Source organism: Aythya fuligula, chromosome 14 (assembly GCF_009819795.1).
Source record: "Aythya fuligula isolate bAytFul2 chromosome 14, bAytFul2.pri, whole genome shotgun sequence".
NCBI classification, from domain to species: Eukaryota; Metazoa; Chordata; class Aves; order Anseriformes; family Anatidae; genus Aythya; species Aythya fuligula.
Window position 1 is genome coordinate 7,069,523 of NC_045572.1, and position 22,921 is coordinate 7,092,443.

At 49.0% G+C, this 22,921-nt stretch overlaps 1 protein-coding gene across 1 annotated transcript in view; it reads right to left on the reverse strand.

Annotated features, from left to right (window-relative positions):
• The window catches only part of SIL1 (SIL1 nucleotide exchange factor), an 82,855-nt gene that overhangs the window by 30,724 nt on the left and 29,210 nt on the right, over positions 1–22,921 (reverse strand). The window contains exons 5-8 of the mRNA XM_032196862.1: positions 9,301–9,421; positions 7,924–8,020; positions 5,226–5,417; positions 419–540 (exon numbers count right to left, since the gene is read on the reverse strand). Coding sequence (XP_032052753.1) covers positions 419–540; positions 5,226–5,417; positions 7,924–8,020; positions 9,301–9,421 — 532 coding nt within the window. The remainder of the gene's footprint in view (positions 1–418; positions 541–5,225; positions 5,418–7,923; positions 8,021–9,300; positions 9,422–22,921) is intronic.

The following is a 22,921-nucleotide window of genomic DNA, read 5'->3' on the forward strand; positions in this document are numbered from 1 at the left end:
CTGAAATCAGCATCTCACTATCCTAAAGCAGCTTTGGAGCAAGGAATAGGAGGGAGAAAAGAGCACCCTGGGCGCTCATAACTGCATCATCCTCAGAATCTTCCCCCTGAAAGGGCTGCTAAGGGGATAGGAGGGGAAGGAAGAATTATTCTCCTCGGATTTGGGTAAAAACAAGGAGATCAGGGGAAAAAAAGCATTCATAGTTTCCATGCTGAATTACTTCTGGCTAAGTTTAATGAGCAGGGTGAGGATGTGCTGAAGAAAAGCCTGAGGGAAGTGAAGGGCTGCAAGAAAGGGGCTAGGCAGGGGAGAAGAAACTTTGGTGTCACAAGAAGAAAAGCTTCCAGCTCTGGCTGTAAATGGGGGAGCTGAGGAGAAGCACACCCAGCCCGTCGGGCTGGGCAGGAGCAGAGCTCACCTGGAGAGCGCGGCTCCCAGGACGAAGGCAGCGTGCTCCTTCAGGACGGGCTCCGTGCTGTTCAAGCCCTCGATCACGAGCTGGAGTCCACCCATGGAGAGGAAATCCTTCGCGTTGTCCACCTGGGGGAGAGCAGATCCCCGTCAGCACCAAACAGCCACAGCCACAGGCCTCGAGATTCAACTCCATCGTTCAAACAGCGCCTTGCTTCAGAACGAGCATCAGCTCTTCCCTCCCCATCTCACCAGCACGGAGCTTTAAAAAGTCTAAATTAACAGGGAACGAGCGTGGCTGGTTTCATACAACACTGCCTGTGAGGATGGACGTCATGTTTGCAGGAACAGAGCCCGCTGACAGGTGGCTATTATCAAATGCAGAGGCATCGCTGATACTTTGATTAGCTATCAAAACTTCCCTCGGCACATGCCTCAGCACTTCGGGAAACTGATGTCAAAAAAGAGAATTCTCTGCTCTCTCCTCTGAGCAGGCCATTACTGGGAACCCAGGGAATTGTGTGTTTTGCAAATGCGATTAATTAATTAATCCTCTAATTGCAGCACCAGGAGTTAGAAACGCTTAAGAGCCCAGCAGCAGCACCGGTACATTGGCAGCATCACCTCTGCTGGTACACGGGCTGTTCCAGGCACTTGTCATGGACGTGGTCAAAAATTTCCTGCAGATGTGGAAAGCAAGAAGCCAGACCCTGCTCGGGAGCACTAGTGAGGAGCTTTTCCCTGGGGCAGCCTCCACAATGATTTCTCTAAATCCGACAATATTGGAGTAGCTGCCACTAGGGAAAAGTTTAAACATTAGCGGGAATTCCTCCAGGAAATTCATCAGTCTTTGACTTTAAACAAACGTGGGGCTAACCAGACAAAAATCACAGTGGACATCTGTTCTAAGGGAGAAAATTAGAAAAGGGCTCTGAGTGGTTTGCAAACAAAATTTAGAGGAACTGTGCAAAATGCTTCAAGTAGAAAATTCAGTCCAAATTCAAATTAATGCATTCTGGTTTTAAAGGCTTTTTTTGCAACTTATAAGGAAATCTGTCAAATTTTCAGAATTGCTTATGCAAATAGCTTGGGTTTAGGATCTCAACATTTCTCTTTTGCAAAAGAAACACAGACAGCATATATTGGTGGATGGAAAAAGAACAAAAATGAGACTAGCTGGGCAAAATGACCTCCCTGGATTTAGCGAGAGGGCTGATCTGAAAAGGGAGGAAAGAATAAACACTGCAAAGCGTGCACAAGATGTCGGACTAACACATTTCCACGTCTGAATGCTCTCTGAGAGTCAGCAGTGATGTCGTGCTTAGCGTTATTTCTGTCTCGACCGTGTGCCTTCACCAATCGTGGCCGTAAGTCAGATGGTTTAGATGCCATAGTCTTGAACGAAGAAGCTACTCAATTTTGTGTCCTACAGCCTTGTCTTCACCTGGGGAGCTATAGCCTGTCTGTTCTCCCCACTGGGACAATGCCTCTCACTTGCTGTCCCTCTGCAGAGCCGGTAACAGAAAGGCAGTCCCTGGGGGTGTCCTGTAGCTCATTCAGGATTTGCAGCAGCTTTTTGATCCTTTCAGCTCCTACTTTTTAGCGTCCCTATAAACTGGATCTGCCAGACCTCTTACCATTCTGCAGGTCCCTCTTTGTCTACAAAGAAACTTATGCAGCAACCTAAATTCATCTGCCGACGGGGGCTTTTAGTGCTCAAACTGAAAAAAAAAAAAAACAAGGCTGTTTTAAGTCTAGAATTGGACGTTTACTTCTGCTCAGGAGGGAACCACCTCGTTAGGCTATGCAGTGCCTGTCTGGACGGGAACGCTGTGCCACAGAAAGTTTCCAGCATCAGTTGTGCTAAAACCAACCGCTGCCATATCCCCGTCGGGAACAGAGTCCTGCAGGGCAGCGGCAGTGCCAGGGAGAGACCTGGACCGCAGAATATAAAGTGCACTGTAAAGCTTATTTTGAAGATGTATTCATTTTTAACCATATTTCTCCCTTCACTGGAGTCTCTTGTGAGAGCTCCTTCCCTCACCATTAAATTAAAAAAAAAAAAACAACACCAAAAACCACAACAAAAGCCCCAAACCCAACAACTCGAAGGTATTAACCTCTCTGGGGAGCAGAGGATGCTGTGAGGCAGCCTGCCTGTGCCTCGCTTCAGTCCACTGAAAACAGCACGGAAGAAAGGCAAAGATCAAAAGAGCTCTTGAGTAAAGTACACAGGCAAGGTTGGAGAGGAGAGGGATGGGAGAAGAGCAAATATGACAGCAGTTACTTAGGGAGCACCTTCAAATTGGAAGGGAAGGAAAACGGGGAGGGGAGATGAGAGAGAAAACGTTAGGAAATGAAAGCAGGGAAAAGCAGCATGTCAACCATCCGCGATGGAGAGGAAATTAGCAGTGAGAAATGGTGTAGCATGTCAGAGGAGGGAAGGGAGAAAGATAAGGAGAGTAAATAATTGAGAGAAAGAGCCTGCAAAAGCATGAGAGCGGGGCTTGGCTCCGCACACTGCTGTGCAAGCACCGTGAACTCTGTTTATAAATGAGTTATGCTCTGGCCTCTGCATATTTGCATTTGTTTTTTATGCATTACGGATAACCTAGGAAGCCAGACCGTCCTGCTCTTCCTCCAAGATGGACTCCCAAGCATGCCAACTCGAATCCTGACCGATGAGAAGCAAACCAGAGCTGGCAACCCCAAGCTGAGCAGACGCAGAGCCCTTGGGCCGGCTCTCCAGGAGCAGGAGAGCATCGCTCCCCAGCTCAGCCCCGACCACGGTTCCCCTCTGCTTCTTCATGGAGGGTTTGGCAGCTTCCCGTGCAGGGTGCCCGTGACCGCGCTGCGGAGCGAGGCACAACCCTTCTCTTGCAAACCCTGCTGGGCACGACATGTCCCACTCAACAGGTATTTTGGGAGAGGAATAACCAGCAAAAGCAGTGGCACACTGCCGCCGGCACCCCGTTCTGGGGCCCCACAGCCTCCAGGGGCACGGCGCCGCTCCCGGCCGGCTGGGTCCTCGCAGCGCTCTGCGGCACAGGCACACTTGGCTGCTGCTCAGTAATTACATTAAGCCAGTGCTGCTAAAGTCAGTACCAAGCAGAGATAATGCTCTGGACGCATTCAACTCGCTGGAAGAAGAAAGAGGAGGAAAAGCCACGCTGGCTTACAGACAAGTCATATTTCTTATCAGCTTCCTGCCTGATGAGAAGGTGCTGCCCAGCCATCTGCCCCGACTGCGCGGGCACAGAGCAACGTTGTGATGGATGCACAAAGGAGCCCTGTGTGCGCCCTGCCAGCCTCCCTGCCATTTCCCCCTCTGACCCATTTGATGCTGGACGCGGTTCCCTTTGATGCTCCGAGCCCTGCCCTGGGAGCAGGGATCATTTCCCTGCTGGTCCTGTCTGAAATGGCTCAGCCCATCCTGCGCCACAAGCAGGCAGGATTTTACGCTGGAATAATCCAGAACATTATGCTGGGATCCAAAGCATCCCAGCGTGTTTGGGAATTGCTTTTTAGCATGCTGGCCTGATGCTCTGGCACCCTTAACTGGACAGAATTAGCCCTGAGTATAAATACGAAGCTCTTAGGGCGCCCATTGTTCACACTTATTCTCTGAGTCAGACAGATGCCGGCAGTGAAACAAAAGCATTGAGAACAAACAGCAAGGAAGCCTCTGCGTGTGCATGACAGAGATTTAATGTGGAAAGGCAAGACAAAGAGCCCTGCAAATAATGCTTCTATTAGCTGGAACACGGGACTCTATTCCCAGCAGCTTGTTCCTTCAGCTAACTTCCCCCCAAAAATGTGTTTGTGTCTGTAAGAAATGCCATTCCAGTGAAAGGTCTGGCACTATCATCTCTCGAGAGTTCTCGTTCACCCTCTGAAATAAAAAAAGTCACTGAGAGCGACAGTGGAAACTCTCCCATTCTGCTCCAGTCCCTCCCAGTAGCTGGGCAGGGAGAAGCCCCATCCTCTCCCTGGAGGCTGAGCGCAGTCCCGATGCCCGGACACCCAACCAAACCGCGGCAGCCTGAGAAGGCAGCAGGCACAACGGAGGAGAGCGGCGTGCCCAGAGCCTGCAGCAAACCAGAGTTAAAAATGCGTGAGCGTAAAGCAGAGCAAGAGAGATCTGAGGGGAAAAAAAAGAGTGTGAGCATAAACCAGAGGAAGAAAGATCTCAGGAGATGTTCAACCTCATGCACAGCCAATCACCATGGCTCAGCTGATGCTCAGCAACTGGCCATTTGCCTGAGCCTTCAGTCATTTCTGCCATCAGCCCAGCTGCGAGAGAGGCTCTGCAGGCCAGTTCTTAGTCACACCAAGACAAAATACAGGCTTCTGGGTGTCTGTCATCTTCCCTGCTATGAAGACATTCTCTGTGAACTGGTCTATGAGGACCTACTTGCAGCCACAAACGCTTTCCATGGAAGAAGCGAGAAAGTACTTTTATTTTTTTTTAGCAGCCTTCAATAAACTTACTCAGAAAGTGGCAGATAAAACCCATTTTCCTAACATTAACAAGTGTATAAAAAAGAAGAGAGGACAAGAAAAAAAGCCTGAGAACAGACAACAAATCAAGCAACACTAACCCCTAGGAAACTGCTTGCTACTGCTACAAGTGATGATTTATTCAAACTCGGATAAAAAATAAGCCTGCAGTAGCCTCTGCTATCTGTTATTGTCCCAGGATTATGCTAATTAAGTAATTTGTATTACCTGATACTGATAGGAAAAATAAAACCACGTTTATAATACCATAGTCCCTGGATTTTACATGGTGGTTACAAATGCATTTTTGTTACCTGGTGTACATAATATTCGAGATCATAAAGCGCCGCTACTTTTTCATCCAGTGTGGAAGCAGAGCTGTTGAATTTGCTGATTAATTTATCCATGATTTCATAATCTGTCTCCATCTTCACGTTCAGCTTTTCAAACTCCTCCTTCAGCTGCTCTATGGGACGGAACTTCTTCCTCACCTCTTCCTCGTGGGCCTTGAAAGCAGCAGGAGGAAAGCAGATATTAAAGAAGGCGATAAGGAAAGCAACCCCGGCCCCAGATGGACAAGGCCCCTGTGTGTCAGAGCTGTAGGGCAGGGCTGGAAGGCACCTTGGGAGCAGGTGTAGGACCTGAAGACAGGGGAGGGGACAGCTGCCCAGCTCTGCTGCCTGCCGTGCTGCCCTGGCTCACAGCAGGCACCACGCGTGGTGGGACCTGTCCCAGGGCTGTGGGCTGCGTTCGGCAGCCCGGCCACCCAGAGGCTCACACCACAACACCGTGCAGCACTCATCTGTCCAAATCCAGCCCAAGATGCGTGGAGCAGCCTGCTGGGTGTCTGGGCCCTTCTGGGAAGCCCAGGAACTCGCATGTCCATAAAATATGGCTCGTGGATACTAGCACACATTCCCCCAGCGGCTTAGCACCTAATGCCTTGTATCCTGTTTCCACACCCCATGCACTGATCAAATCAACACAGAGCACAGGGGCAGAGCAACCCGACGAACCAAGAGCAGCAGCAAGGCGCAGCAGGCAAGGAGAAGGCTCTGCCAGGGACTTGAGAGCCCCAGAGGCAGCAGAGACCTCTCCTCCCGCAGCAGCACTGGTGACACTGGGACCAGCAGGGCACAGCCTGCTGCTGCACGAGGACAGGAAAGCAGAGGCCAGGCTGAAGACGGACTGCCCAAGACCAGGAGAAAGCAAGGAAGAGTGATGGCAGTAAAAGCCCTGGCAATCTAGTAGCAGTTGTACAATCTGCGCTAATGACCGCTGGCCTAATTACTGCAGGAACTGCACAGGCACACAGAACGCTGTCCCCACTCCAGCCACACTGAAGGAATTCCTTTTGCAATAGCATATACAGGAGCATGCTTGGTGTAAAACTCAATTTACTTTGACACTGTTACTTCAAGGATGAATTTGCTCCCTGCAGGAGTGATTTTAAATGGAGTACTTTAGGTCCATTAGATATCGCGGGTGTTAGCCCCGTTGCTGGGACAATAGCTATTCTAACAGTTTTTTTTTTAAATATGGCTTATTTTCACGTAATAGAGTATCACTAATTTTTGCATTTAAATGGCACTCATTTCCAGAAGTCCTGCTATCAGTAATGCTAGCTGCTGCATAAATAATCTTACAGAAAACAAAACATTGCCCTGAGGTCAAACAGAGGGAAGATTCTCCTGGGACTCAGAGACAATGGCCCTGATTCCCACCTCCAATTTCCTTCAATGCCAAGGCAGCAGGAGGAGCTGGGGCCTAAGGAAATACTTGGAAGTGGAGAAGGAGACAAAAGCTGTGATCAGCCTTGCAGCTCACTCATCCCACCGGTGTCATGCCAGTGGCTGCTCCTGTCCTGGGGACCAGCTCCAAGCCTGGAGCTGGCTGAAAGCAGCACATACCTTCTCTATTTGACTTTGAATTGTCCACTTTCTGCAACTAAACGGGAAGTTTACAGCTTCTTTAGGTTAACTTCAACCTATGCTCCACCAAAGCCATTTGTGGTTTTTACTACCCTGGCGTGAGGTTGGAAACTCAAACCACAAGATCACTTCTGGATCCAAGGGTGCCAGTGGCAGGGGATGGTACATCCAGTGGCTTGTCACCATCACTGAATCCAAAATAAAGAGCCTTTTTGTACTTCCTCACTCTAATGAGGATAACGAACAGCAAGTAGCCTCCTTTACAAACACCATCACACTGAAATCCATTCCACTTCGGGGGTTTGCAGACATTTTCGTGGCAGATGAACAAGTAAATCAAAACAACAGATAAAAATGCAATACAAACAATGGAAAGGAAATCAGCCCATGGGTTCACCCAAGTGTTTGCAAGCACCTTTTCCATGTTATTAATTCAGGTCTAACCACACCAGTATCCAAACAGAAAACCCAGGGGAGCAGCATCACAGCAGAGAGCTCACTGACTGCGCCTCCCCCGGGTTCCCAGGAAAGATCCCGTAATTTCAGGTGAGCATTGCTATACTAAGAATGACAGGAAGAAATCTGGTGGGTAGATAGCTTGTGAGGATGGGTATGTGGACCCTACGTCTGGCCTGCTCGCTGAGATCCCACTGACTTGAGTGAAGCCCAGGCCGCACCGCTGTACGCTGGCTGATCCCAGCCTGCTGCACCACTGCAGCCCCCTCCCACTGACAAGCCATGGGATAATTATTGCCAGGAAACACTGAAACGTGACAATATACTTAGTTGTAAGGAGCTTGCAAAACAGGGCCTCTATGTTAGAAATGAATGAAATGGGCCTGAACAGAAGTTTTCCATTTTAACAGAAAACCTGGGATTCATGCAAAAAGGGGTGAGAGTTTCCCAGGGAATTTTACCACTGACAGAACAGCAAATGTATTTTAGGTCCATATTCACCAGGTGATTAGTCTGGACAGCATTTTCCCAGGTAATTGCTTTAACCATATTTCCAAGACATGCTACACAGGGCATTCGCATCAGCACACTGTGCATTGCTGTAGAAACAGGGAACTGTCTTTACCATTCTTTCCGCCTTCTCACTTTCCTTCATTTTAGCCAATGCCTTTTTGAGCTCCTGGGACGTGAATGAATTTGAGTCAATATCCATCTTGTCCAGCCTTGCAGAGGAAACAAAACAAAACATTACACGAATGAACAATTTTATCTATAACATTCTCATTGTAATATATTAGCAATGGATAATATCAGGTGAAAAAGAGCTAAGAGAGATAGACCAGCACATATCTCACTTAAAACACGCTGGAAAAGCTCCACACTCAACAAAAGGTTAGTCCCAGTGCTGTATTTTTTGTGTGGTTTGCAGACACCTCACCTTGACAATCACAAAAGGCTTCAGAATCTGCATGCAGACCCAAAATCTCAAGCTTTAACACAGCAAGAATCGCTGATTAATTTATGCCCCTGCTTTCATGTAGGAATACAGAAAAATAGGAAATGTTCATGTGAAAAAAGGAAAAAGCACCACTGTGTCACTAGATCGTTGCTAAGGAATCACAAGCTTTAGCAGAGATATACAGCTGAAGTTCTGGTTATCATCGTATGCTATAGCTTTATTACAGCAAGCCTAAGTTCAACCAGAAATTTCACAAAAATGCTAAAAAGATAAATATTTTGTTGCTTTTTTGTTGATCTTATTGGCTCAGGGAATTTATCTGGGCCGTAAACACTCCTGTACAGGGAAAAAAAGGGAAGCCAACCACTAAGACATCATGAAGTTAATGAGCTCCATTCCCCAAACAAGAGGAGCTACAGGGAGCAAGGGAAAGGCTATTTGCAACGTCAAATTCCCTGCACTTCAGGAAAGAAAGTTCCCAGTAGTAACTGGATGTGTCTTTGTTAAGAGTGTGCCAAAGGGAAAGTCAGCACGAGAGAAACTTTTACATGAACCTGGGTGCAGGGAAGGCTGTGTGATCGAAGGGGAACATCAGCAATAACTCATGTAAATGAATGCTGCAACCCTCCTGAGAGCACCAAGCTAAACCCATACTGGATCGGACTCAGGTCAACACAAACGAAGCCCCTCACAGCTGCTCTGATGGTTTAAGCTTAGAAAGTAGTTTCAGCCTGATTGCTGCAGATAGTTCAAAGGAAAAAATGTCATTCAGAGGAGCCAGGTTGCAAATTTAGTTTTGGCAGCATGGCACAAGAAGCCATAAAGGCAGCTCTGAATACCCACTCAGGGCACATCTACCACCATCCGAAGGGATCACAACGGATGGAGGCCAGGTTTCAGCATGGCTGGACCCGTAAACCAGCAATTAAATCTCCGGAAGACACAGCAATTGAGTGCCCCAGGGAACCTGGCTGCTAATAAAAGACACAAAATCCCTAGTTTGGCTCTACGCAGCGCGAAGGCAGGTGCTTTGCATCACTGTACCTTCTTCTTCTTTTCTCTTCTCTCGTGTCACTTTTTCCATTTTCTCTGTCTGGAAGCCGGGCTTCTCTGTCTCCTGTCTGCAGGTTTAGTCGTACGTGCGACCCCGCAGGAACAGCCTGACCTACAAACAAAGGTCAGATGCTTTAGGCCACGCACACCATTACAGGTCTGCACACAAAGGGCAAGCTGAAGTCCCACGCTCCTGCTCGAAAGAACCACACAAAAATAAACAAATAAATAAATAAACACAAAAAAAAACCCTCGTCCTACATGGCAAGAGAGAGCAAGCTATTGAGTGCTGGCCACCCAACCCTCCGGTAAAGTCTTCGTGCCACAAGTGCTATTTTAACCTTGCAGAAATGCCACGCTGACCTTACCCACCGATTCCTAAGCAAGCATTAATAATCTACATCAGGAGTAGATTTCGAGACTATTTGGAGAAAGGGGAATAGACTGCTGAATATGGGCAGGCAGCATAAAACACAGCTGCCAAAATGAAATCAAAGCACACATCAGAGTACAGCCTGGTGTGCTGAATATCAAGTGTACCGAGGCGAGGTTGTGTTGGTTTGGAAATATTGTATTAAAAGGAATAACTGATCACTACTACCTGCCAACAAAAATATACAGAATACATTAAACTTCGCTTTTAAATGCATAAAAGTTGGGAAATTCAGAGTGTTTTTTCTTGGTCACAATTACCAGAAACACATCATGACGGCCACCTGTTGCACAGGGATGGAGAGATGACAGTATTTGGCTGCTTCTTCTTGATTTCGCCTCCTTTCCTCTTAATGCAATAAATTTGCCTGCTTAGGAAAGCAGGATCAGAGTTAAAAAAACATAGAGATCTCAGCTCACATCCAGAAGCACACAGACAGACACACAGCTGCTCACGATCTCCGTGCTTATTCCCTCTTTAGTTTTTCCTTCGTTTCCTTTTAGCTAAGAAGATGCCTGGAATAAACCAACACAGCATGTAGGAGACAGGTAGCATCTCCTATGAAAGGGAAGTGAAGACAAGGCTAATAATTTTGTACAATAAATACATGTTCTCATAAACCAAATCCTCTAATCTAGGGAACCTCCGGACTGATTGCACCTCCTGAAGACCAAAGAGACGTGTCGCTGATCAAAGGACGCGGCGCTTGCTATGCCAGACCCGAATGTTTGTCACAATTCAGATAAAAACATTTCAAAGCCTGAAGCCATGCAGCAGGTACAAATGCTTGTACAAAAAGGGAGAAATCCAATTTGGAGGATTTTTGGGTGCATTTCTAACAGCTGTTCTCTCTCTCCCACCATAACCTTCCAGCAGGATGTTGCACTGGTTTGATATGTGAAGGGACCAACGTGTTTGTCTGTCTTAAACTCAGCAAAGACAGACTCATTACACCTCCCCTGCATGCAGGTGGAAGGGCACACGTCCATGGGCGAGCCTACTGCTCCTTCACTTGTTATTCCTGGGAGCTTTAACCCATGTGCCTGCGCAGAGAGGAGCACGTTCCCGTTTTCAGACGGGGAGCTGTGCAGCAAGGTGCTGTGGTGGCTGAGCTGTTCCCCTCACAGGCCGTGCAGCTGGGATGTTTCTTGAGGCAGGGAACCGCCAGCAAGAAAAAAAAATAAGGTATGAAGTGGCATTATATGCTGAATATATGGGATGTCTTCCTCCTCCACAGGCACAACCATCACTTGGCCGAGGAGACGGCGAGGAAAAAGCTGTGTCCTTCCCATCACTGAGCGAGAGGCTCTCCTCACCGGGTCAAAAGCACTCGGGCAGCCCAGGTTGCAGCCACGGCATCTGCTCGAGCAGCTCCTGCTCTGTCGAATGCGGCCAGAAATAAACGTCCCTGTTACAACAGTACAGTATATGCTGGCTTTCATGTTGCTGGTGCATCTGGCCACATTAGTTCACTCTGTTGCCAGGGGAGAGACACGAGGCTGACGGGCTTTACTTAAAAGAAACATAAAAAGGCAAAGCACTGGAGCAGCCTCCAGTAGGGCTGGATGACTCCCATGTGACCAGTCCTCCCAGTTGCTATTTTCAGCAAGCAGTAAATAAAAGAGGATCTGAATCCCAGCGTGCACCAACTCGCAAATCCAGCACGACTGAATTAAGGATGTTGCCATCAGAGAAGACACAACCCTTTCTACTTCTGCTTCCTCACACTTTCCCAAACCAAATCTGACTAAGGCTGTCCAAACCCCAGAGCAGAAATCTCGGCTCTGATGTATTTAAACAGCATTCATTGCTGCAGGAATTTCTTCTTGCCACTGTGCACAGCGGCACAGGTTCATGCCACAGCAGGACAAACATATTGCCTTATTAAACAAACCCAGAAAGACATCTCTGTTTGCAGTAAAAAGATTCGCGCGGTCGCTTAAAATATTCCAGATGTTTGAGCCGGGTGAGGTCTTCAGTCTTGTTTAGTTTGGGATATTTTAAAGCATTATTCATAAAGCATGTTTCAGGGTGGGTTGGCTTGAATAATGTGATTAAAATTGCTGATTTAAACGAGCAAGCTGGAAATCTTGAATTTTAATCTTGTTTCAGTATGTAGCTTCTAGACATTCCCTTTAAAAACAGTTGATTCTCTTTGATTCCTATAATTTGATACTATTCAACAACTAGGAGCATGCACCGAAGCTATACATATGTAAGCAATTACCCAGCTTAACGTTCTGTTGATACAGAATCACATCCTTAATAGCTTTTTTTTCCTAGAGGAATTCATTTTTACTTATTGTTTGTATTAAGTTGCATGTGGAAACCAAAACTCAATTAAAAACTGTAACAATTTTACATTTAAGCGATTTTCTGACCTTTTTTTTTTCTGCTCGATGCCTCAGAAAAGTAGCAGATGATTACCCCGACAGGTACGCGCTGCACGCCCGAGTGCTGAATCACAGCTCCCACACGGCCTCACCTTGCAGACACCTCAAAATCCTCCTGCTGCTCCATCTCCTCCCGTCCCACTGCCTCGTTTCCTCGAAGGGGAAGGAGAGGTTTCCCTTTAATTAATTTCTCAGCTCTGAATCGCCTAACCGGTGAGTAGAAAGAGCTGCCTGAAGTGTGAAAACCCCTCCACAACCCCACCGAAAAGGCTGGAGAGCTGCTGCTGGAGGAAGCCAACAGCCTCCTTCCCCCACATCCCTTCTGTGTTCCTCACACCTTACACAAAGCCCACCCCTGGAATTTTTTAGGCCGTAATTTGAAGGATTTGAATAAGCACAATTGCATTAGCTTGGGCTTGCTCTGCTGGTCCAGGAAGGCCAGACAGGAGCGGCGTGCCCAAATCGTGCTGGGTTTCGGAGGTCCTCCTGGTGCCTGAGCATTCATCACGTCGGGATGCGTCCTGTCTGTCTTGAAAGTTGCTTAAAGTGACACCGAGGGAAGAATTTAATTTATAGCCCTATTCTTTTAATCTTGGACAGCCAGATTTTTTCAGACATCCGTTTATTCCTCCTTATAATATATTAGATGGAGTAACTGCACCAGAGTCAGCTTCGAGGCAGCAACTCACTCTCAGGGGTTCTGCTGACATTTATAAACTGATCCTATTTCTCTCTTGTGTTTTATGTTATCAGCTAAACCTGTCGGCTTAAATTATTGCCTTGTAACCAAATCACAGTTATCTATTATTCTGTTATGTGTACGTTTCTGAAGCTCTGCCCCTATATCAAGTTTTGCAGGGGCTGAAAACAAGACTATAAATGAATAAACAAATGGAAAACACAACACCCCTCCGTCACACACACAGCTACGGGAAGAAGCAGGCATGGTAAACGCAGAGTATCTGAAGGCAGTGAGGTGTCACGTAATATCCAGGTGAGCCCACCTCTCCTTTCCTAGACAAGGATCAAATGCCAGCCATGTTTCCTGTATCCCCACGTTTCCGTATCCCCATTTTTCAACGGGGGAAGTTTTATATCATGTATACACACGCAAACCTCAAACAGAGGTCCGCAATATCGCACTGAGTTTCCCCATCTCCTGCCCACCTCCAACTCGAGCTGTGGTCCATCGATGTGCCCAGCAAGAGCAGCGCACCACGGATGTGGGATTGTGCCAGGATCACCCTCCTGCTCCGTCCTGTCCCCAGCACAGCATTGCTCTGGGATGTTCTGCAAGCAGGAACAGGGCACCGCAGCACCCCCGGGCAGCCCCTCGGCCCCTGCTCCTTCACATCCTCTTGTCTGCTCACTCCCCGAGCCAGCATCCTCATTTGCCATCGGAAAAAAGATAAAATATCTATTCAGTGTGAAAACAACCCACCGCTACAAGTCAGAGACTGGCTCCACAGTTCTCGGAAATCATCTTGGTGTCTGAGAGAACATCAGATACGATCTACCTTTCCTTGCTCTTTGTTCGTTTCGGTGCAGGTGAGTGACAAGAAGGGCCTTTCTCTCTGATAGAGGCAACAAAAGAATCTGCAAATCGATACCTGAATGTTCCCAGCAAAACAAACTGGCAGTGCTGCAGTACTGAAAATAATAAGGCTGCACAAGACTGGCAGAGCGTTCTCAAGAAGTGATCTGATGACACCACATCTCCGCCTTCAAAGAAAATAATGATTAAAAAGCACGAGGAGACAAACCCCAGGAAGCAGCACAGCTTCCCTCTGCTGCGGCCCAGGAACCACCAGTGCCAATTTGGAGCACTGAAGGGATGCTGGGACATCCCGGTGTCTCCTGAAGCCCCAAAATCCCATAACCAGCCAAGAGGCAGCACCAGGATTATCCCCAGTGCGGCTCAGATCAGAAAGAGCCGCGGCCTCTTTGCTGCAGAGAGCAGGGGACAGAGCCCAGGCTGGAGCCAGGGGACAACTCCTTGCCTGGGGACGCTCATGCAGGGTGATGACAACAGCCCCGGCACCCCCAGGCTGCCCTCACGGCTCTGCCTGCGGAGCTGCTGGGATTTCACAGGAACAGCCAGGTGAGCTCTGACGCCCGCTTCCCATGCTGAACGCTGTGCTCGAAGAAAATCAGAGGAACCAGCCTGAATCTGGAGGGGTTTGGTGTGTGCGCTCCGACTCCGGCCTCGCTGGTTAGCAGTGCTGAGCAAGGAGGCAGCCGGAGCCTGTTTATTTTTTCCTGTAAGGCTGAGTCACAGCACTCCTCGGACTGCTTGTTATTTCAAAACAGAACATTTTTACATACAAAAGGAAGAGAAGATGTGTAGCAGGCACAGGTCAAGAAGAGATGGATTACTGATGGGAAGAGGAAGCACAGAGCCTGAATCTCATTTTGCTATTTCCTGCACTTTTTTTTTTTTTTTTTAATCTTTTCTGCTTAGCTTTCTGTATTAGTTCATCCAGCACTCCCAGGTAAGCGCCACCTGGAAAGGGAATTAATATGCTATTTATCACCTCTTAGGGCTGGGGGAGGTTCAGCAGCAGCAGGCCCCAAAGCTCCCCGCAGAAGCTGCCCCAGGCATTTCCCCCTGCCCCTCGTTGGCAGCGCGGGCAGCAAGGGTGAGGTCTCAGCTCCCGTGGTGCTGGATCGAGAGCTTCACACAGATCCTACAGCCACTGTGTGCACAGCTCTCGTTTTCACCAATTCTGCACTTTCTGCTGGGAAATGCCACCCTCTGTGAAGCCCAATCCTCCTTGCTGCCCATCGCTCCCTGCCTCCTCAGGTCTGCACAGTGACAGCAGGGGCTCTAATTACCTACTGTAATTAATTAGAAACTCCTTTTTATAACTACCATACGCATGCCATGTTCATAAACTGTTCCTTAAGGATGTGCTTGTGGCATCTGTAGGGGATCGCATCTCTTCCAGGGCTGCCTGGATGGCTAACAGCATCCCTGGGCTGCCTCTGTCTGCAAACAAGAAGTTCTTGCAGTGTCAAGCTGGTTTTATCACCGTTATTTTGTCTTATTATTGCACCTGGGAGACCTCAATACGGACAAAGATCCTGCTGTGCAAAGTACCTACAAGAACAAAGAGACCTCACTTCTTGGGATTGCAGAGGAAACCACGGTAGAGGAGTTTTGTCCTTATGGCAAGAGCAAACAACTCGAATCATTTTCTTTTGTTTTCCAGAGTGCACAGACAAACACAGAGCCCAAAGGGCCTGCTCCCAGGCTTGGTGATGCTGAGGGGAACCCACCTGTGGGGCTGAGCCCTGGGTGAGCAGGGTGTGCAGCCCTCTGGGAAGCCCCATGGGGTGCAGGCCATGCCTGTGTGCTCTGGAAGGACTCCCAAGCCTTCCTACAGGGTAGCCCTGCTGCAGCACAAAGCCACCAAACCCCAAAGTCTCAGGTATTTAACTTCTTCTTACTCAAGATAAGCAAAACTGTTCTGAATTGCACGAACACAGGATTACTACAGTGTTATGGGTATCGACACCCCACAAGCTGCCAGATGCAGGGGCTGCGTCCCTTTGTGCTCAGTAGCTCTCAGCAGCATCCTGCACCAGCGTCTTCCAGGAACGGCTGAATCTGATGAATTATCGAGAGACTGAACAAACAGATTAAAAAACAACAACAAACAAACAAGGATGTTTCACATAAAAGACACTTAGTTGGTCTGTTTATCTGACAAATTCTTCCTGTAATACTCCGAGCTATGCTAATAAACACCCTGTCAAAATGGTGATGTCTAAATCCAGAACCTCCGACCCTGCTTTTGCTCCGCTCCAAGCAGGGACAGAGATATCTGAAACGCTTTCCAGCTCACCAAGAGTGAACCCTTTCCCAGCTTCTGGCAGCAAAGCCACCCCAGGAGCACCCCACAGCACTGCACGGACCCACCCCAAGGTGCCACCCTCTCTGCTCTCACCCAGGGGTCCCAAAGAAGCAGCCCCATTTTTGGCTGGATTTAGACCAGTGCGCGAGGAATGGGCCGCTCCCCATTCATTTCTCATTTGGTGAGGTGGAAGCTACTTACTGGTCCTTACTGGGACACTGCCTTCCAGTGGCTGATGCCGTGGGGCTCTCAGAGCACTCAGGGTGCTGTGGAACCAGGATTACAGAGAGACGAGTGCCCCCGGCAAACTCCTGGAGAACTTTGTCTTTCTTGCATCATACGATTTTAATGGCAACAGCTTGCCTGCTGCAGTAATGATGAGGCCTCTAAACACCATCCGTCAGGCCTACAGCTCAAACGCTTGTTTATCTGGAAAAGGATTTAAAGCTCCTCTTTTGTTCTAGTGCAGGGAGGTCTTTGTGATTTGTTTCCCTCAGCATATATAATGAAAATCTTTTTCAAATGTCTTCAGCATCCAATCCCTCCTTCTGTGACTCGGCCCGCAGCTAAAGGAGAACAAAGCCTTGCGAGGAAGGCGCCCTCCAAGAAGTAATACTTGGTTAGACGTGCGAAAGCATCAGTTAAATTTGGACACTCAGCTGGACCGCTGCTTACGGCTGCCAATTTGAGCCGAGCCAGCTCTCTCCCACTGCACCACTATTTGTGCTCTCTCAATTACCGGCGAGCACCAGGAGCTGGGTTATTCAAACTCACTGCGCCCTGCGAGCGCCGGGCTCCAGCTCCTGCCAAACCCACCTGCTGCCTTGGCTTGGCTTGGCCTCCGGGAGAGCAAAACAAGAGCCGAGCGAGTTGCCAGCCTGGAAAGCCATCAAAACTCCAACATCCTGGGGCAGGAGGAACCACAGAGGACAAGAGAGATGGTGGTCAGGCACAGGGCAGAGAATGCGTCTCCTGCAAGGCGTCCGCTGCTTTTTGGGATGCTGAGAGTGAACAATGGGAGCAGAGGCAGATGTTAGCGAGGAAAAGTCTTCAGGAAGGAGCAATGGGAGGGCTCCGAGAGGACATATGGAGCCTCTCTGATGGGAGGCACTCCTGTAGCAGCTGTTGATGTATCTGCTGCTGCCGCCAGTAGAGAAAAGCTTCAGCTGGCACAGAGCTCCCCGCAACAAGTGCTTCTGCCCTTCCACCTCCCTCTGCAGAGGCTTCTCTCTCCCTTGCACTACAGCAGCAGGAAAGGCAGCAGGAAAAGAAAAATAGTAGCACGGAGGAAGGAGGAAGAGGTGCCCTTTTGTAAAATTGGCAGAACCGTGTTTTGACTTTACAAGCAAAACTTTAGCTCCAGCTTCGAGCCAGTCGTTTCTTATGCACTACCACACAGCCTCGGTTACAGCGTGATGCATGTGTTCAGTGATTCCATACGAAGCACTTAATTTATTTTCTGCTCTCATATTGGGCTCGATTCTGTGAATGCTGGCAGTCGGGAGAGTTTAATCCCCCAAAGGTCCATGCAGCAGAAGAAAAGCAGAGATGGGAGGTGTGCAGCCACGCTCGGATCGTTTCAGCCACCAAACGGCTGGGCTGCACGGACACGGGGCTGACCTCTGCCTCACCACGTCGGCATCAAACAACCACAATTTGCAAAAGCCAGTTGTAATCCCTCACCAGCTCACCAAGTTATTTATTCCTAAGCCTAAACTACTTCATAATGTCACCGCAACCTGTGAAATAATTGTCATCCCACAGGTGTATTTGTTACACTTGAAAGCCCGTCTGGGATGCTGCATGCTTATCTGCATTCCGGGAAGATCAATGCAGAATGTAGGCAGAAAAGAAAAATGAGGATGACCAGGAGAATTGAGAATCTAACAGAAGGAACAGGGGATGATATTTATCCTGCCTAATTTTAGTAATCTAATAGTTAGATACTCTTCCTGAGCTAGGCAGCTCTGGCTTCTTTCCTGTGAAAGAGATTTGCACCTCCCAAAAATCCACCACAGCTGGCTTCAACATCTGTCCTGGAGAAGGAAAAATCACCCTCAAAGAGCCTCTCTCTCTCTCTCCAATGAGCACTGATATGACCACCACAGATGAACACAAGGGCAGAGAAAATTGCCCTCAAGGAACCTGGCGATGCAGAGGCATGACAAGGACAACTGCTCTCTCGGGAGGGATAAGCTGGCCGGTGCGACAAGCAGGGGTCCTAAGCTTGGTCACACTGAATCCATGGCTGGAAATGAGAAGCTGAACCCTAGGATTGTGCAACAGGAGGAGAAAGGGGCAATAAAAAAATAAAGAAAGAAAGAAACAAGCCTGTTTTCGAGAGGAAAGGCTAGGAAGCTTCAGCAGGGGTTCTTCACGAGTGGCTCTCAGTGGTCTCCGTTCCTCTCCCCACCTTCTGCATACGTAAAGCAATCAAGGCTGAAATGGAAGAGGCAGACACGTACCACAGAGGAAAAACAACCTCCCTCATAGCTCCAGCCATCCCTGGGAGCGTTTCAGGACACGCTGTGCTGCTGGCAGAGCACGCGGCGTGTTGACTCGGACTGCCTGGCCGCGAGACGCGTGTCAGCTGGCCCGGCGCACGCCTGCTCCACAGCAGCCCCGTTCCATCCCAACACCCAAATTCCCCCAGCCTACAGCATCCACCAGAGCCAGGAGAGTGCAGGGCCACAGGCAGTTGGACAATATTTCCCTGGTTACACGCTGCAAGGTGCCTGATCCGAAAGGCACGGCTGCGAGACGAGCAGAGCGCACCGAAGGCACCGTCTGCCAGCTCTGCTGCCAAGCTGTAGTGAGAATGAATTTGAATAATAAAAGCTGGGATAAGGAGATGCCTTGGAGAGCGGGTTGGTATAGTGCCTTCCTAAGCTTCAATTTAAAGCCTCATTTCTATAGCTAATGCAGTCGTAAGGGACATTAGCCTAATTTTTGTCAAGAGAACTTGTCAACACTGCAGTATTTAAGAGAGGCGCTAAGGACTTGTTTTATCTCACAGACAGATCACGGAGGAAGAAAGTAGTTGTGCCGCCCCTGGTTCGTAGCAAAATAAATTGACATTCTCCCTGGGCCTCAATGAGGGGATGGAGGATGCTTCTCTCTTTATTTTTTTTCTTTTTTTCTTTTCTCTTTTTTTTTTTTTTTTTAAAAAAAAAAAGCCTTGCACTTTGCTCAGGGTGCTGTGCACCCGCTGCAGCAGAGATCGGGTCCAAACCCACCGCAGGATTGGGTATGGGAACCTACGGGGAGCTGCTTTACACACCCAGGACATCAGTCTCGTCCTTTCCTTTCCATATAGGTTAGGTGAAACATTTGCCCCAGTTCCTGAAGGGCCTGCTGATGGTGCTCACCAGTTTAACCATGGATTACCAGCAGACTGTGATTTCAGGGCTACGCTGAGAAGACTGCTGGTGGAGGCAGAGAATTGGCTTTGCCTCTTCAGCTGCTCCAGCAGGAGGCTGAAATGGAAATTGCCTGGGCTGCTTTTAAGTGATGCTCCTTGGGTGAGTCAGCAGAAAGCAAAGGACAGAGGCTGTAACCTGCATCTTCAGAGGAAAAAAAAAAGCTCATTTGCACGATCCTGTTCCCATCATACCCCTGCTAATATCTTTGGCATCTGTCACGGTAGAGTCATTCAAGTGCTACAAACTGCAAGTGCCTTAATACATTCCAGCACGCCGCCCCTGGCACACGCTCCCTTTGTCCCAGCAAGGCTGCTCCCACCCCGCTCCTCCCTCCCTGAGGGACACCATCCCCTGCAAGCCCCCCTTGACATCTGGGGGGGCTTATCCTCCAGCTGCACAGCACCAAACCGGAGCTTTTTAAAAGAATTCGTGTGTTCCTACAAGCCTGGGTGCATTAATGCTGGCATGGTTTGTGCTATCCACGTGCCAGCCTCAGAGCTGCGTTTGTACCGAGTCCCAGATAATAACGTTGGTGCCATGGCACAAACACCAGGGCAGGAGCTGCAGCTCCCCAAATGCAAACCGCCCTCTTTGCAGGAGCACGATCTGGGGCTGTGGGCTGACAGGCAGGAGGACAGCTCTGCTCTGCTACAAATTCTGCACTCGCAGAAGAGCTAAATCATTACGATGGCCAGAAACGTCCCTTGGGAAGGAAATCCTCTCAAAGATAAATCAATAACTCAGTGTAATTTTAGCATGCAGCCAGGAGAATTTACATTGCCAGGAAGGCTGAGAGCTCTGCCACGGAGACAGAGCTGCAGCAGCATCAAATGGCCCTGAAGCACTCCCCCGAGCGAGAGCCCAGGCTCTGGGAACTGATCACAACGCCGGGAGCTTCACAAGAGCCTGGCCTCTGGTGTGACAGTCCCAGGAGGACGTGGCAGCAGGCAGGGACACGGCACTGCAAAAAGTCCCTGGCAAGGAACCTACCTCTCCCCAGCTGTCCTCCTCCACGGCCACGGCAGAGCTGGCAGACACTTCAGGGTCTTAGGGGTAAGAGCAGGGAAGCTGAAAGCACGAGTTAAAGGCAAGGGAAAGCGTTACAGCCACTGTTGTTACCCTCTGGCTGGGGTTACAGAGGTTCCCACCAGCCAGAGCATCTGCAAAATAAGGCGAGACAGTGATATGCTGCAGAGTGTGCTGTGATTAATGAGACTGCAATTTACGTAATTATATTAATGCAAAGTACACTTGGACCAATAAGTTCAAGGAAACTAATGACACTTTACGGCGCAGTTCAACACTGAGCAGTAACTCTGGCAAAAAGAGGGGAAAAAAAATAAATAAGGACCCTAATTATTCAGCAGTTCTTCTCCTCGCAGATTCTCAGGGTCAGCTTGGAGGAGAAGGTGGCCTGAATTATATTTTCGTTTCCAGAACATCAACAGAATTGCTAACTAAGTTCCAGTGGCAAGGTCGAAGCCTGCCCGTCGTCGTGCACGCCGTCCCCTCCCGGCTGCCGGCTCCAGCAGCGCCGTCAGCAGGCAGGGCTCGGGCTGGCAGCGTCTTCTGAGAGTGGGCTCAAGCCACCAGCAGCCCGCGATGCTCCTCCAGAGACACCTTTTTGCTCTGGTTCCCAGCACGGATGGATGAATTACAGCAAACTCCTTAGAAGCTAAGAGCAGTCTCAGTGAAGAGCAGGACTTGAAACTTGCTGAAGATAAGCTCGATGGGCGAACACCCCGATCCCTCTGGCAGCAATTTGCTGTATACCCACACCGCTCCCATCTTGTGGCCAAACCACCAGGCAGATGTGGAGCCTGTGCTGCTAACACCCCGAGGGCTGGAGACATCCTTTTTGCACGCAGAGCGAGCAGCAAACACGTCCACAGCTGCCTGGGGAACCGGAGTGGGGCTGCTCAGCGCAGCGAGAGGATGTGGATGTGCCAACTCGTGCCATTCTTTGCCCCTCTGAAACGCCGAGGGCTGTTAGCACAGCTGACCCAAAGGGGACTGGTAGGGTTGGCACCAGCCCTGAGCCAGAGCTGGAGATGTGTAATGAGCACCTCAAAGAGGAGCACGGCATCCCGTTATGTTCCTATGATACAGGACACGAGGCTGTCCAAGAAGCCACCACAAACAAACCTGCGGTGACAACACAGGACAGGAGACACAAAGACACCTCCGTGCCCAGCACAGACGCACACCAAACCCCACCAGAACACTGCACGTGGGCCCATTCGGGGCTCAGGAGCCCCAACACCCAGGGGCTATGAGGAGATAAAGCTCCCCAGCTAGCTCGAGGCTCGGCAGCGTCCTGCAAGACGAAACATGCAAAAAGCCAACTCGATGACTGGGAAGATACATATAAAGTAATCTGTCACATGGCAATTTGTGCGCACCCAAATGTCCTGCAATGCAATTAGAAATCAATAGCAAGAAGCAGAACCCCTCAACCACGCAGCAAAATATAAAGAACACTTGTAACATTGATTTTTTTAAAAGTGCCTAAGAGAAGACAGTTGCGAAAGAGCCTGAGAAATCAAAGCAAAATGCCTGAATTGAAGCCCTTTTTCTTAAAAAGACATTAATAATGGATTTTCAATGCAAGAAGAAAAACTGAAACCCACACCAAATTCTCCTGGTAATAACAGCTTTCTGCAAAGCCCAGCTATTAACGTAACAGGGACGTCCATCAATCAAGCACACAGAAAGTACTTGGAGAGCTAAAAAAGGAGCAAGCAAACATCTGCTTTTGGCAACTTAAATTTTGCCCTTAAATGCAAGAACACAATAAATTGTTGCAAGGTTGGGCTTGAACTCATTTTCCTCCATCCTGGACAAGTAAATGCTGAGTATGGGGGTAAAGGTCCGCAAACGCAGCGCTCTGCCATTTGTGTGCATGAGAAATTCGGAGAAGCAGGCGGGATTTCACCTGTAGACAAAGCAGCACTTGACAAACACCCGTGCCTTTCTCAGAACCAACAACACAATCTCTTCCCAGCAGCAAACGAGTGGCAACACCCGCAGCGAAGTGACAGCGAACGATTCTTTGAGCCTGCAGCTTTAGCAAGTACCTTTTTGTAGTTCAGGAAGTTCCTCTGAACTCTTCTGCACCCCCAGCCATCCTAAAGCTGTCCAGGGCTCTGTTTACAAGCTGAAATGAGACCAGGGTGGGATGAAAAGGCATTGAGCTTGCTCTGAGGTAAGTCACATCCCTTCTCATTTCAGCTCCCCTCTTCCCGTTTCGGTGCAGTCCCCACGGGAAGCTGCAGTAATTAAGAGAGGTTTTGGTGCCTGCGCTCCCCAGGGCTCCCATCTCCGCAACACTTCGCTCCCAGACAAGCTCTGTCTGACTGGGGTGTGAGCAGCGAACCTAACAACTGCTGGATTTACACCACAAAAAACCAACAGCCAACCAGCTGGCAAAGAAAGTGACTGAGGAGCCCCTCTGCCTCTGATATTTCCTCTTTCTTTAAACAAACTGGGTCAAAACAAGTGCTAACG